A 16,624-nucleotide genomic window follows, 5' to 3' on the forward strand; every position below is an offset into this window, starting at 1 on the left:
ATGAGTCGCACAAAAGTCAATTAAACTTACGCCATTATCATTGATTTCCCCCAGTCCATGCCTACCAAGGATAGCTGGGGCATAGGAGGCATCACTTCCAACTTTAGCGTTAAAGTCCCCACACAAAGTCACAATATCATGCCGATGCGCTTTAGCAACAACATTTGACAACACGCGATAAAAATCATCCTTTGTCTGATCAACGGTATCATTGGTTGGGGCATACACAACAATAACTGTCAATTTGGCCTGAGAAGTGGCAAAGCAAGCCCGAAGGATTCGCTCGTTAATAGGTTCCCAGTCCACTAGGCATTTTTTGGCCCGACTACTTAATGCCATTCCAACACCTGCCTCTTTTCTAGTTTCAAGTCCAGAATACAAAATATGGTATGTTTCACTATTCAAAGTACCAAAACCGGTAAGTGTGGTCTCAGAGAGTCCAGCAATGTCAATACGGAACTTATCAAGGGTCCTCATAACACTGTTGAGTTTTCCTGGCTGTGTTTCTTGATAAACTGTTCTAACATTCCAGTATCCAATACGAAAACACTCGGTCGTTTTCAAGAATCCTGTCCGGGGGCGTGCGTTAGTCATCATCGAAGAAGAAGTCAATCCGAGGCTATCTATTGCTGTTTCTTGAGTAATCAGTTTTACGGTGGTGGGTTAAGAAATTGGAAAATGTAAAGATATCAAAATTAGGATTATTTAGGATGGGAAGTTTCAGCTTTGCTCTTTACCTCCGTGAGAAAAATTTTTCTTTAAGTCACTTAATACCAGAGAGTATCCATAGACATGTATTTTCCTCTCCAAGAACCTTTTTCTTTCGACACTTATTTGAATCTTCATATTCGATCATTTACACCTTTTTTATGCTAATCTAAATGCATATTTATATCTGAATCAAACAGGAAATCCATATTTTGACGATATACGTTTGACTTTGGTTGCAAGTTTGTTGAAGACTTTCTTCTATGTGTTTTTGTTTCCAGGAAAATGGAAATATCAAAAATTTCCCTGTGTTGTTATAATATATGCTTATTATGACCATCTTTTTATTCCCTAACTAACCGTATCTCCCTTATTAGTGTTAATAGGTTCATCTTTTATAGTTGTTCACTCAGAATCTAAATACTGGGATAAAGTACGAATACATGGTTGCCATACCTCCAGACTTTAATTCAGGTCGACCAAGTGGCCGGAATCGAGATCTTGATTTACTACCCGTGCGACAGCCGTTTGACAACACTGTCAAAATAACAGGTCTAGGAAGTGGAGGCTCTTTGCAGCAGAATTTCGGAATTCAGCCGGAAATATTCCCCACTCAGGTTTCTATTAGAGACTCTCGTGTATCTCAAGGTAAATAAGCTTGATTTTGTTCTAGGTACCGTTCATTTTTTCATCTCGATACAATTATTGATAGGTTTTGAGGTTTTCATAATAACCAGCATTTAAAACGTTTATATTTTGGATAACACATGGTCGTTGGACAATAAATCAACTCTGATGAACATCTTATGTCAAATTGTTTTAGGATGGGGAATTAGTATCTCTGCCCCCCTCCCTGCTTCTCTCTCAAAGACACAATTTTCCTCTCTCAATCGCTCATTCTCTCTCTCTCTCTCTCTCTCTCTCTCTCTCTCTCTCTCTCTCTCTCTCTCTCTCTCTCTCTCTCTCTCTCTCTCTCTCTCTCTCTCTCTCTCTCTCTCTCTCTCCCCCCTTTCTCTCTCTCCCTCTCTCTCCCCCTCTCTCTCCCCCTCTCTCTTGCCTTTTTTCAGTTGGGTCCTTGCTACCGAAATATTGAGCTCTGCCTACCTCATTTTATATGGCCGTTATGGAACAAGAACATACTTAATTCTAATTCGTCACATCTTGGGGGTGTGGTTCGAACCTCTAATAAGGTATTTGTATGGCGATATACTATTAGAAGAATACTTTTCTCCAATTTTCCAAACTTCTGGGTGGAGGGGGGTATCTGAGTCCCAATATTTAGATGCTGTAACTCCTCAAGCTATTCATTAAAACAAAAGATAGCAATTAAACTGTGTGGAACACTCTTGTGTTTCTTCGTTATTAAAAAGCTTTCCAGATTCGTAGGGATAAATGAAAACAACTGCTACAATAAACTGTTATCTCAAATAGGATAACGAAAAAGACTCAAAAGGCAAATAAACTAATTTTTATCCACACGGAAAACTTTAAGGTTAATAGGATTAGATTTTTAAGGTTACCTTTTGTCTATGTTTATGTATTATTTGCATCGCTAAAGTATGCCACTACGCACTTGCGCTATCTGCTAAGTTTATCTATAGGTTTTAGTATGGATATTCTTATTAATGACAGCGCTGGAGTATGCCACTAAGCATATGCGCTGTCCGCCAAGCTTGTGTATAGTTTTTCGTTTAAGTGTTGGGGTAACTTTAGTATAGTTTTGGTGTAAGTATAAGGAAGCTTTTGTCTCCGTTTTTGGGGATTGAAATGTACCACTAGGCATGTCGGCTATCTACCAAGCTTTCATATAGATATATTTGTGTTTAGATAAAAATCCTCTATTCTATTAGTCTTAATATATCTTGACTTGTTTTGTATAAACATGAGTTTTCAGCCAAACGGTGAGTTACTGAGTTACTGACATGAATGCACAGTATTGTTAGCAACGGTGTCATTTTACGGAAATATAGGGGGGGGGGGGCATAAATATATTTTCTAAAATCCAGGGAAGGGCAATTTTTTTTCTATTTTTCGATGAAAATACAAAAAAGCCATTTTTAAAATGAAAATAGCAAAAATGAGTTTTTTCAAAATCTAGGGGATGAAAATGGACAATTGGCTTCTCCCCCCCCCCACACACACACATACACATAATATTGTGTGCAGTTAACTGTTGTTTTCCATGCAACACAGTAGCTTCATAATTAATACGCCTCGAAACTTATATATTTCAGCGAATGCGTGATGAGCGAGGTATGCGCAGGGTGAAAAGTCGGTGTTTGATATCATGACTTGCACTCAGCCTCCACTTCTACAGATTTTTCTATAGATCTACGGAATGTGATTTCTGTTTGTAGACATACGAACGCAGTTAAAAAAAAATCCTACGGAAATATTGGCATCCTATTGAAAATGTCATATTCACTCTTTTCTTAGAATATTTATCCAAATCTCCAGAGAATTTTGCTACGAATTCTAATTTTCGGTTCAACGTCAATGGGTCGTCATACGAAAATTTTGGTATGTCTGATTCCCAGTCTGATTTACGACTTCTTTAGTTTGTGGTATTGGCCATTGATACTGTTTTAATAAGGGTTTCGAACCAAAACCATTACAAAAAAAGCTTGGAGAACCTTACTATCCAGCAAAAGGGGAAAAATTTTAAATCTGCGCAAAATTCCAAACTTGTAACTGTGAAAGATTAGAACGAAAAAAGCGGCTGGGTTTCGCGGTCATATGCTTGGATTCAGGACACTTATGTGGAGTCTGGTGGCTTACGGATAATACTTCTGAATCGGAAACACCATATATGGACATACTACGGAAAACTTCCAACGTTTAACGGATTATAAAAAGGAGCCAGTGGAAACACTTGCACTATTTTTTACGAGTCATTTTCTTGATTGCTAAGTAACTATGGTGCTCTCATAGCCAAGACCTACTAAGTCTTTCTACAGGTTAGTTAGGAATTTAAAGAAAAGAGAAGATTTGTGAGTAAGCCGTGAGCAAGTTGCGTTTTTTTAGCAACTATTTACCTACTTGTACTTGCAGCAGGACCAGGTGTTTTCGCCTCACCCGACATCTAAAGCTTCTGAATGATGGTCTCCCATGATGATCGGTCAAGCGCCGGTCGGTCCATTCGACACCATGGAGATGAACTGCCCCCACTGTCGACTTATAAGTGCTTATCTTTGTTCTTAAGCTGATCTCTCGACGATTCTAAAGATGCCCGCGGAGTTGAGCAAAGACTGCTTGAGCTCTAGATATTCTTCTGTTGACATCTTGATCTCATCCTGCTTTCGAATTCATTTCAGGTCTCACATAAACGAAGGTGTGAACCTTTTCAAGTGGGAGGCCATAAAGGGTGAGTTGATAACCTCTTCTGACGTTCAGGTCAAAAACTTTCATTTTCTTTGAGTTTATCCGAAGGCCAAGTTAGGCTGATAAATATGCCACTTCATCAAACATTTGCTGGACTGATTCTGGGTTCGAGACGAGAAGATTTACATCATCTGCATAGTCAAGGTCCGTCAAGCTGATGTTTCTGCCACCTAGTACTTCATCAAATCAAGCCTTTATTTGTAGAAAGCCTTAGAACGACCTAGGAGAGCTTGGCTATGTATTGATAGGTCAAATAGAGCAGAAAAATTTTCTCCATTAACTGTGCAGGGGCGTAGTTTGCCATGGGGGCAGGGGGAGGGCAACTGACCCCTCAAGACACAAGTTCCCCCCAGACTTTATTTCCCCCCCCCCCCCCTACGGCTGAAATTTAGTTTTAGCAAAAAAATATTGTCAAAACTAAGATGAGCCTGAATAATTCAAGTATCCAGGGAAACAGGTCAGTTTTCTTTTAGTATATCTTTGCCTTTATGGTATCATTTTTCGGCTTCCACTATCATTTTCACTTGATTTGGGAAAATTGGTTCCAACTTTGCCCCCCCCCCCCTCCTCCCAAAAATTTTGACGAAACTACGCCACTGATATATAGTCAATTAAGAAAAGAGCAATCAAATAAATCTTGTAAATAATAATATAAATTGCATCAAATAAAATAAAACTTGGCAAATAAAAATAAAACCTGTAAAAAACCAGTCCAAATGACGAAACTAATGCTAAATTTAGCCCCTCCCACCCCTTAAATATTTTCTCATATAGGTGAATCCAGTAGAATTTCAACACGGCTTATGAGACCTCCCTACCAAAACTTTCACTGAGAATTCAGCAATATCCCAAGATTCATTTGCTTAAAAATCCAAAAGTTTGAAGATAAAAACAAGATGTTTAATAATGACAATATATGCAAGGACAAAGAGTGAAACATCTAAAAATAAGTGAGTCTAGGGCCAGCAGAAAGAAGAGAAAAAATGACAAGATATTTCACCTGCTTAAAACTAGATGTCTTCGGCGCTGAAAACAGAAATAATCTAAGACATGACCAATTAAAAGAGAAAAATCTAAAATTAAAATATGAAATCTGAAAGAAAATAAGAAAAGAAATTAAAAACAATAAAAAACAACAATATAAATACAATTACTACTCCATGATTCACCCCAGCTTAAGTATAATTAATAACTAACTGTATAAAATAAGAAGAAAATGAATTTGACATAAGTTAATTATTTTGTTAGGAAATAATCCTTTTGTTTGGATCCAAGACTGCTTTTCTTTTTGGTCTTGTATTCACTGTAATCTTCATGATATTTTGCAAAACCTTATTACAATTATTAGCTAAGGGCTCCTTTTTTAGAATAATATCCAAGATTGAATCGATAATTATATTTCCAGCATCTCTGTTCATTGAAAGATTAACAAATAAGTATTTTTATTTCAATGGCTTCTTTAGCCCATTGTGTTAATGCACCATTATCTGTATAATGCATGCTTAGATATACTTTTCGAGGGTGATTTTTCTGTATGTGTTCCCCATATCCCAAGCTTAGCACTGAAATCCGAAGATCGTGAAAAAATTCTAAGGGTAGCAGCAATGCTCACTACCTACTTGTCGAGTGCCTCAATAAGTTTCCAAAGATGAGCAAATCCAATACTTCATAAAACTGCATTTTCAAGCCCAAGTGCCCGATTTATTCACTCGAAGTAATTTTTTGTGTTGGTCTAAGTAATGTTTTAGACCCTCCGTCCCGATGCATGCTGGTTTATGTGTATAAGACGGCTATAAAAATCATGGCCTGAAAACATGGGGCACAAAAATCACACACTAAATTTGTTTTAATTGTAAAAGCCCAGGTATTTAATTTGAAAATTACAATTTTCCAATCTCTGCATATGGAAATATTCCCAAGAAAAGTTCTAGGAGGTACGTCGAATGATTTTATGGGAGAAATGGTGTATTTTAGCTAGTTTGAAAAACGTTACGTGTTTGAAAATAAATGGAAACATGTGGAAGGTTGCAAAACTCCCGCATTTAGTGTCTCTATGACTGTAGGCAGGTATGCACGTAGGGATGTAAGGGCCGTCCCCGGAATCTTATAAATCTGTAAAATTATGCGCATTTCTTATTCAAAATTTAAAAATAATTTACTGGCCCCTTTTTAATCACTGACAATTTAACAATTTCCCAAAATTTACTTGAAAAAATTTCAAGCTTGACGAAAAATAATCCCAATATATTAAGTGATAATAATACATATAACCTACTGGAGGTGTTGAAGGATACTTTTCAGGGTAATGTTAGTTTACATAGTTTTCCAAGATCCCAAGCTCAGGACTGAAATCCCTAAATCCTGGAAAGATTCCTAAGAGGGACAAGCTTAATTTTTTTTTTATTGGCACACAGGCACGAAAAAGGTGCCTATAAGGAAGTACGCAGATGAGGGGCTCTGAGGCTTCTTCCCCCCCCCAAACCCTAATTCTTTTGAATTTCTGGGAACTTCTTATTAAAATTATGAAAAAACATCTTATAATTCCCCCCCCCCAAAAAAAAACAATCCTGCATTTGTGCCTTGCTACCCACCTTTATCAGTTATTTGTTGTTCTTCTTTTTTTTTTTTTTTTTTCTAAATCTAGGGACTTAGATTCCATGTTTTTATCATTCATACTTATAGACTATAATTATAAAACCAAGTTCAGTTAGGTAGCTGATTGTGGAGAAAGCTAGGAAAATCAATCAGAACAATTAAAATATTTCCACCGGCTGGAACGTGGGGAGTATTTCTCAAGAAAGTAAACAGATTTGACACTATTGTCAGGAACTCGATACTTAGATCTTTCGCAAATTGTCGAGGGGAAATTTGGGTTTGATTTATGAACAACAGATCTTGACAATTGTGAAAATAAACAGACGCTAATACTAAAACCATATCAGTGTGAATCGTATGGGTTAAACAAATCAATGAATTAACAGATATTTGACACGGGTTTAACAAACACGCTAAATGACTTTTAAAATGACACTTTTGTGTTCTATCAGATTATTTTCCTCTCTTTTTGTTGTGTCACAAACAAAAATTTAATTTAGAATTAAAAAAAAATTAGCCAACATTTTAGATTTTTAATAACAGTTATGATTGAAAGGACAATACGAAAGGGTTCCGTTTCTGGATATTTCTTATCAAACTCGTAGCGAGAACATGTGCATTTGCACCACAGGCGGTTTCAGGGGGACAGAGGGGGCACTTGTCCAGGGTGGAGAAATTTTAGGTGCGTATTATTAAAAAAACTTCCAACATTTATAATCATTTTGTAAGTTTTGAACTTTGTTTTTATTAAAGTAAAGTAGAAGGCGCAGTTGACAGTAAGTATAAGCAAATTGAATCTAAAATTTTCACAAAAACTTTGTCAACTAATAAAAATGTTGTTAATAAATAAATATTTTTTAACATTTGGCCTGAAAAATTTTTGGGAGACAGGGGGGGGGGGCTAATCAAGATTTCGCCTGAGGAGCTAAAAAGGCCAGTACCGCTACTGGTGAGCATAAAAAGGCGGGTGGGGTGAAATGCTGTTTTTAATAATGATATCAGCACTTTTTCGATTTCCCCTTAGTTTCCTATAATCTTTGCATGATTACCTCGTTTTGGTTGTTGAGATGATTCTCTCGTTACTGAAACACATACCTACGCACTTACCTAGCAGAAGGGTGGGGTTCTGGGTTAGTACCCTAAAAATTTCAAGATTTTATTATTTGTCCACAATTTCCTGTAATTTCATGGCTATTCCCATCAATTTTTTTTTAATAAATTATGTCTTTTTTGCCCCGAAAGGGGTAGTAAGGAGTAGAACTCAGAATAGGCTGGGGTGGAGGAGGACCGTGTTTAGCTGTATTATTCTCAGGTAACTTGGTGTTGAAATGAGTTACCAGTATCTAATTGCTAACGCTAAAGACTGAAGCTAATCTTTAAGGAAAACTGTTCCGTACATCTGACTGTGAAATACTATTCCACGAAAATCTAGACTATTATTCTTAGTACAACATGCTGTGGCAATTTTGATAGACGTTGTATTTTTTTTTCTCCTCTTAAATGTAAAGAGGTCAACCACGCTTAGTCCTGAAGAAGGAAGCCTCACTTAGGAACGATCCAAATTACAACCCATAAGAAAAGTATTTTCTTAGCCCCATTCAATATTCCCTAGGACTTATTGAGATGCCATATTTAAGCTTAGAAGGGCAGATGATCATCCAACTTACACCACCTTTTAATATAAAAGCCATTTCAGGATTAGAAATTATCAAAAACTACTAACGAAACAAAACCTATCTTAATTAGATAAAAAAGATAGCTTAGATAAAAAAAGATAGCTTGATTAAAATTATTATTTGACTAAAAATTTGTTTATTAACAAACATGTTTTGCTAAATTTGATAGCATTGAGAAAAGTTATATGAATAATATTATCACCAGAAATTGACCTTGTTTGAAGAACCGTAGATTTGCAACCTCCTTTTCTGCATCTTCGGGGGGACGGGTTCGAAGGAATGAAAACATTTTCAATCACTTATATGTTAATGGAGTGCAATTTTTAGCAGTAGCTCGAGAAGGCAATCGGATCCAGACATAGCGATTTCTTACTTTTCCTCGTCCGCAGGCTTTCAAAAGTTCACACCCAAGATTGATATGAATGCAATGAAAATAATCACACATTTTGATTACTTAACTCCGTGGAACCCTGGAAAATTGCCAGCCTGGTAAGGTGACAAACCATAAATAAAGATTTTACTCTTTAACACCTGTGTTATAAACCAAACGGGCTGACTTCCAACATTGAACGAAAGAATTGGAAATTAGATATTACTAAGGAATTGTACATATTATCTGCTCGTAAACATAAGTTATGACCCTCGATGCTAAGCCTTCAATTTCTAGTCGGCAAATCCCTTTAGCGAGTTTATAAGATTACCCCTTCCACTTCGGACAAAAAAATTCTAATAATATGTGGCAGGTACTCCGTTCTTTACTGAGTTAAAGCTTTTCTTTTGTCTTTTGTCATCTACATTTTTTATTATTAAGTTTGTTATGTGCAAATTCTAATCAAATATTTTTATTTTCAGGTCCAGTACAAAGAAATCGAAACAAAGAACTGAGAAGGTAATTTTCACTCATCAATGTCTTTTGAACTTCGATACCTAATGTGCAGGCACAGATACAGGGGGATATTTTTGGGACATGTGCCCTCCAGAAGTTCGAAAATTTCACTAATTATAGGTTCGGAGGGGTGGAAATAGTGATAGGGCAGTCATATTTTTACTACCCTCTGCCAATTCTGTATCCGCCCCCTGCCGATCTTCGATCATAGATAAATTAATGACGGATTAGAAAGTTCACATGCCCCCTGTTGAAAAAATTTGTCACTGGTAATGATCCTTCTATTCGATCCTCCCCCCTCCCATATTTTCATCCGTAAAGTTTTTATGCCTAGCAAATTTAGCTTAATAATCAAATAGCTACATAATTAAAATTGCACCTTCGCTGAGTTTTACACGGCCAACTTTATCTTGCCAAATGCATCTTTAGTAATTTTCAAATTAATATAAAACACCTAATCTGTATTTTATTTATTAATGCTTCAACCAAATGTCAAAAAGAAACTAAACAATACATACGAAATTATAGAGGTATGATACAACTAATTTTTTTCACGACAAACTTCGTGGGTTTTTTTGGCAACGTTGGATGGCGTTAGTTGTCTTTTTATCATACGAGTTTAAGATTTGTTTGTTATCAATGTCCTGTGCTCTTTCAAACTGACAAAATTGCCACATCTTAAATGCCACATGTGGTAAAATTGCCAATTTTTTCAAATATTTTGTTCTGATCTTTGGCGAGCAAATACTAATACTTAAAGTAGCAAGGATGCTGAAAATAAAGTTTGATTGTTTGAATAGGTTAGCTGGAAACTAACACAATCATAGATATCTTAGAAAATTAGGGGAAAGGAGAAATTAAATTTTTAATAAAAAAGACCAGTGACGATTCTGGCCTTTCTTGCGCCCAGGGTAAAATCTTGATTAGCAACTCCCCCATGTCTTCCAAAGCTTTTCAGGTCAGATTTTAACAAGAATTTTCATTTATTAACAAAATTTGAATATAAAATATCACAAAAAAACATTGAAATTTATTAAATTCGGTCTATTTACTTTAATTTTTAAGGAATAGTGGTGAAAATATTGGAAAAATATAAATTTTGGATTGAATTTGCTTATACTTATTGCCAATTGCACCCTGTACGCAGTTGTGAAATTTCTAAAAGTAACAATATTGCATATAGCCATTTTTTGTAAATTATATTTTACAAATGAAATTACTAATGAAATAGGAAATAAACATTTCTTGAAGGATGTAAAATTTGTATTCAGAGAGGACAAACTGCTAACTTACCAGAAATTACGTTCCTTCGAAATTATATGGAAAATTATTGAAATAGAAAATAAACATTTCCTGTATGAAATAGGAAATAATATGATTTGCTATTTCACATCCTTCGAGAAATGTTTATTTCCTATCTCATTAGTATTTCTGTGTTAGCTGATAAAGGGTAAGCTCGAGATAAGTAACCTCAGTAGATTAAATGAAAGAAGACATTCTAATTGATAGACTAGAAACCAAGGGCATTTCAAGGATTTCGCTCGGGGGAGGCTCATTTTTTGAGGAAGGTAGGGACAAAAATAACTGTAAAAAATTGTTTATACACGTTATTGTTACTTTTTGAAATATGGACAAAAAATTCGGAAGGATATCCAAACCAGGGTTGCCACACGTAGCACAAAAGTACTATTTTAGCACTATTTCATCATGTATAGCACAATTCCTGTTGCCTTATGTAGCCTTATCCAATTCCTATATGAATTAGGAAATAAACATTTCTTGAAGGATGTAAAATTTCTATTCAGAGAAGACAAACTACTAACTTATCAGACATTATATTCCTTCAAAATTATAAGGGCAATTATTATCCACATCTTATTTACACCTACTTTAATTATAATTTAATCTGAACTTGTTTAAAGCAAAAAGTTAATAAATTGATAAAGCAGTATTGAATAACAAAAAAAAATATCATGAAGCTTAATTAATTTTTTGTAATGCTGGCTGTAATGTGTAACGAAGGGTTTTAATGAAGAGTATGTCAAACAACAAAGAAAAAAGTAAATGACTACAGTGGCATTGATTTTGAGTACCTGCAATAGTTAAAATTGCTAGGAAAATGGTAAAGCACAAATATTAACAACCGCGTCTTTTTAAAATTGAAAAAATATAAAACTCTGTAGGAAAACAATAATAATATTGTTTTACACTGAACTTGTTTAAAAACAAAAATATAATACAGTTTGCAATTAAACATTTATAATGATTGTTTTTAACTACTGAGTGTCCGTATACTAAGCGTCCGTAACTTCCTGCTAATCACTAATACCCTGCATAATTAAAAGAATCACGTGAAAACGTATTTTGCAAGCGAATATTTCTCATTGCACAGATACAGTTAAAAGAGGAAATACGATGTTTATTCTTAACTACTGAGTGTCCGTATACTAAGCGTCCGTAACTTCCTGCTAATCACTAATACCCTGCATAATTAAAAGAATCACGTGAAAACGTATTTTGCAAGCGAATATTTCTCATTGCACAGATACAGTTAAAAGAGGAAATACGATGTTTATTCTTTGTTGTATTATTATAATGTGTGTTATATGTTATATTTTTTCCTTTACTAGATTAATAGCAAGACAAGCCTTGCTATTAATCTATTGAAATAAGAACTAACATACCAAAATGAGAAAGTGAATTTTCAACCGGCCAAAAAACCTAAATAATCCTTAAACTATTTAATACTATGCACTCATTTCATCAAATAGATTTGCAGAATGTAAGTTTCTGCATTTGTTCGACTTTCGTCATTGCTTTCATTATTTGATGTCAAGCAATGGTATAAACAGGAAATTATTATTTCAATTTTTTATGTTAAATTTTACTATATTAAATTTTATATTATGTTCTTTTATGCATTATATATATTACAAAAATATGTATTATGTTACAATATGCATAATTTATAATATATAATAGATAATCTATATTTATATTTTTTATTAAATTATATCAAAATTAATAAAAATTTGAATTTTATAATATACCCACAGGCACTCAGTTTGCACACTTTACCTCAAGAATGAAACATTTAGGCAAAATTATTTTTAAAACGGCCTTTTTCAGCGCTTTATATTGGTCGTGGCAACCACCTCCTTCAGAAGTTTATTCCATTAAAACCCTCTATATATATTCCATAAAGTGCAAGCCGAACACGTGCATGCAACCTTATTGGTTAAAACTGAGGGAGAATCGGTGTGTTTTTTTCGGGTACAGTGTATGCGCATGCCACCAACAACACTACGTGATTAATATATTGTGACCAAATGTGATTATATTATTTCTTTGAAGATTATATTTAGCTATCAAATTGTTATCTTAGTTCTAAATAGAACTTATTTTTAATGGAAATTATTAACCCAAATTTAACACCAACAACAGCAACAGTAAGTTTATTCATATTGGAAAGTGCTGTTTATCAGCACGATTAAATACTTTTCGTTTCCAATTTTCCATGATGGCAAAGATTCTGTACATAATTGCAATCTTTTCGAAATAACTTACTGCCCTCTCATCTTATTGCCCACTTGTTGTCCCCTCATCGCTCAACGCCCAATGTGCTCAACGGGCAACACTGCAAGAGCAACAGATTAGTTGTAAAATCACAATGCAAGGTCGGTGCACTCGGGAAAGAAGTTTTCGCCCAGCCATACTCTTAGACAATTTTACGTCGTATGACTTGGTGTTCATGATTTTGGAAAATAATAACAAAAATCGTGAGCTCTTCAAAGAACATAACTGCCCTTCAACTTTTAGCCCTTTTAATTAAAAGAATGCCTAGATTTATTTTTGAAATCTGTAAAGACTGGCTTTCGTAGAAAGCTTTACTGTTTGCCCCTATTCCGCCTACAACAAAGAAGGCATTGGCCAATTGAATTTTGCATAGCCTTATTTGACATGGGAGATAAGTGAAAGCCCACAAAAAATTTCCTGGGAATGAAGGTCTAAATGTAAGGACTTCTCTAAACTTTAATACTTTGTAAGGAATTTCCAAAGATAGTAGTTAAACATCAAAAACAAGAAGAACAATAGGGAATTCTTTTCGCATAATGGAAGTCTAATTTAAATGAATATTTCGGCATTATGTTTTCTTGTTTTCTATGTATTCTTAGTCACTATGTATAGTAGTTGCCATCCCCCAACCCCTTCTGCTAGTACCTAACATTAATTCATTATGAAAATATCCAGATGCTTAATTGCCTCAAAAAAAAATTGGACGAAAAAAAAGCGGAAAAATCTTTGGAAAGGAGAATTCAGTGTTTAAAAAAAGGTTTTAAATGACTTTAGTTATGCTAACTGTTTTAATCATCTTGTCCTCCTTTCTCTGCAACCTTAGATACTTTTTTCTTTTATTTTTTAGAAATGTTTTTCTTTTTTTTTAAGGCACAGACAAAGAATTCCAAGTGACGACCCAAGTGTTTTACAGAGGAAACATCACCCCATTCGTCATAGGTCCCGAAACCGTGGCTTTGTTTGGAAGCATATAGGAGTTGGCGATTGTTCCGCCACATGCGGAGGCGGTAAGTCCTTTTTTTATCCTGGAAAAGAAATCCTCTTTATTTTGTATTATACAAGTAACGATTAATTTCATTTATATATCATGACAATATCAAAGTTCCTAATACTTTCTAACTTTTATCAAATGAGACTTTTATAAGAAAAAAAAATTCCAATATAACTATGGTTTTCTTCCCTACTACGTACGCTAGAACAAATATGTTAGTTTTTTACATTTATACAAACCGCGCAAACAAATTCTAGACTCATAGATGTACTTAAACCAAAGAAGACAATCTCGAAAACATTGGAAAGAGGAAAAAAAAGACAAAGAAAATTACATACGAGTTATTTAAGTAGCAGACCTCTGCTCATGGGTACTAATTCATAAAAATTTTAGGGGGGAAGGATTTCTTCAGTTTTATTATAAGAATTCAAAATTATATATATATATATATATATATATATATATATATATATATATATATATATATATATATATATATATATATATATATATATATATATATATATATATATCTCAAAATCTAGAGGAAGGACAATTTTGTATTAGACATTTTTCAAGATCCATGGGGAATAGCCCCCCTTGCCCTATGCCCTTCAATAGGCGCTCCTTCTTATGCTAATTCTTATAACTTAGTGTGGTATCAAACTTTGTGAGGCCAACCCAGCTGCACGCGCTCATACCCCTTCATGCTCTGAACTTCAACCTTTGGTAAAGGTCTTGATTAGGTTAAGAAAACAATTCTTACTTCATAATATGGACAATGATTGTAGTTAACACATTTTGACTGCAACCCTACTATACTTCACCCCTCCCCCCTAATGTGCAAATATATAGCCCAAATTATACATTTCTCATTCATTCTGCCACCCGTCACTCTTGTTTCTCCGGTTTTTGTTTCGTCATAGTTGATTCAATTTACAGGTACACGGGTTGAAACAAGAGAGACACATTGGTAGAATGTATGGGAAACATTATTTGTCTATATATTTTCATATTAGGGGGGGGGGATAGATTATAGCAGAACTGGGGTCAAAATGTATTAGCTACAAATATTCTGCATATTATGAATTACGAATTGTTTTATTAATAAGTTTCATTCTAATAGCCCCTAATCTAGACCTTTACCCAATTTTTATTCCCTGCCATGAAGCTCCAAATTATTTTCATTCCTTTTTATAACATTTTATAACCCCATACAAACTCGTTTAGGCCCATCTTAATTGCTAAAATGTGCTTATTTCGGATACCGTTCGTCTTTCATCCTTGTGAACCTGATTTTATCCCTAGAAAATAGACCGAATCCGTTTTTCCACAGCTAATTATTTGGGTATACGGTTATTCAAGGGAGACAATTCTCGGACAATTCGTGCTGAATATATTTATATGCGTGAATTCAAATTCCTATTCTGTCTGTTCAGTGATTTGCAGCTAAACTATTAAAATTAGAAACCTGAATTTTTCAGCAAATAATCCCGGAACTCTGAAAGGCAAATTCGTTTATAGAAAAAAAAACTTATAAACTGTAAACCTTGCGTCAAGAAAAAAACGATATTTGCATAAATTTCATTGTATAATATTTTCATATATTTAAGCTATTATCAAAAAATGACTGCAAGAAAATTTTTATGTGTTAGAGCTATTTTCAATATAAAACACTTCTTGGTTACGAATCTTAAGTAAAGAGCGACACGGCTTATTAGTATCCAAAACTCTAAAAAACGGAGTTTTGATAACAACAAATACATCAAAAGAATCTCATTGGTATGCTCAATGAAAATATAAATGTTTGTTTTTCCCAGGGATGCTTGTACCAAACCAGTGATCCTAGAAGATCGAAAAGGGGCTTATTTGGTCAGAAATTGGAAGTTCTAGTGCCCTTTTTAAGTAGCTAAAAATATTAGAGGGTAGTTTGCCCCCATCCTTCGCCCCTTTTTCCCCAAAGTTGTCCGACCAAATTTTGATATAGCCATTTTGTTGAGGATAGTTGAAAAGTCCAATAACTATGCCTTTGGGGATAACATGACCCCCACTGGTCCTTGGGAAAGGGCTTTAAGTTATGAAATTTTACCATTGTAGCATTATAGCATTGCAGCAAATTTGCTATTAGGAAATATACTGATATTTTCTTATGGGGAGGGAGAGGAGGGATTTCTCTGATTGGGGAGGGGCACTACGGTGGAGATTTTTCATGGAGAGGGAAGTTTCCGGGAGTGAGCTTTCTATCGGAAATTTTACACGTGGGGAGTTTGCCACAATTCCTTTACGAAATTCTTTTTATTTGTCTTTTCCGACTAAATTTAAACATGTGAGATATTTTGGATGAATTTTCAGCGGAATTGGGATTTTTTGAAGGGGTTTTCCGTGGGAGAAATTCTCCATATGGGAATTTTCCACGGGAACAACTTTCCACTGAGGATGGGAAGATTTTGGGGTAAAAATTTCACGGAAGGGGGGATATCCTACATGTTTGATCAACAATCAGATATCAAAATCTTTTTCAAATGAAAGTATGCTAAGTAGAATTTTTCAGACAGACTCGCCCACAAGAAATTTCCCTAAATGATTTTCAGTCAGGATGGAATTGCTCGGGGGAATTTTCTAGGAGAGGTTGGATTTCTTGGCATTATTTGAAAAACTGTCAAGAGTTAAATAAAAGAAATAAAAAAAAGTTTTTCCGACTTAAAATAAGGAGCAATTTTGAAATTTAAACGAACCAAAATTATTCCGTGTAAGAGGAGAATTGCCCCCTCCTCAATACCATGCTCTTTACGGTAAGTTTGACTGATTGTT

General features: G+C 34.6%; 1 protein-coding gene across 1 annotated transcript in view; it reads left to right on the forward strand.

Moving 5' to 3' along the window:
* LOC136038135 (thrombospondin type-1 domain-containing protein 4-like) overlaps window positions 1-16,624 on the forward strand; it is a 152,792-nt gene that overhangs the window by 52,193 nt on the left and 83,975 nt on the right. Inside the window, exons 2-4 of the mRNA XM_065721160.1 lie at window positions 1,110-1,356; window positions 9,213-9,249; window positions 13,693-13,829. Of these exons, the coding sequence (XP_065577232.1) occupies window positions 1,110-1,356; window positions 9,213-9,249; window positions 13,693-13,829 (421 nt within the window). The remainder of the gene's footprint in view (window positions 1-1,109; window positions 1,357-9,212; window positions 9,250-13,692; window positions 13,830-16,624) is intronic.

Source organism: Artemia franciscana, chromosome 17 (genome assembly GCF_032884065.1).
Source record: "Artemia franciscana chromosome 17, ASM3288406v1, whole genome shotgun sequence".
Lineage (NCBI taxonomy): Eukaryota > Metazoa > Arthropoda > Branchiopoda > Anostraca > Artemiidae > Artemia > Artemia franciscana.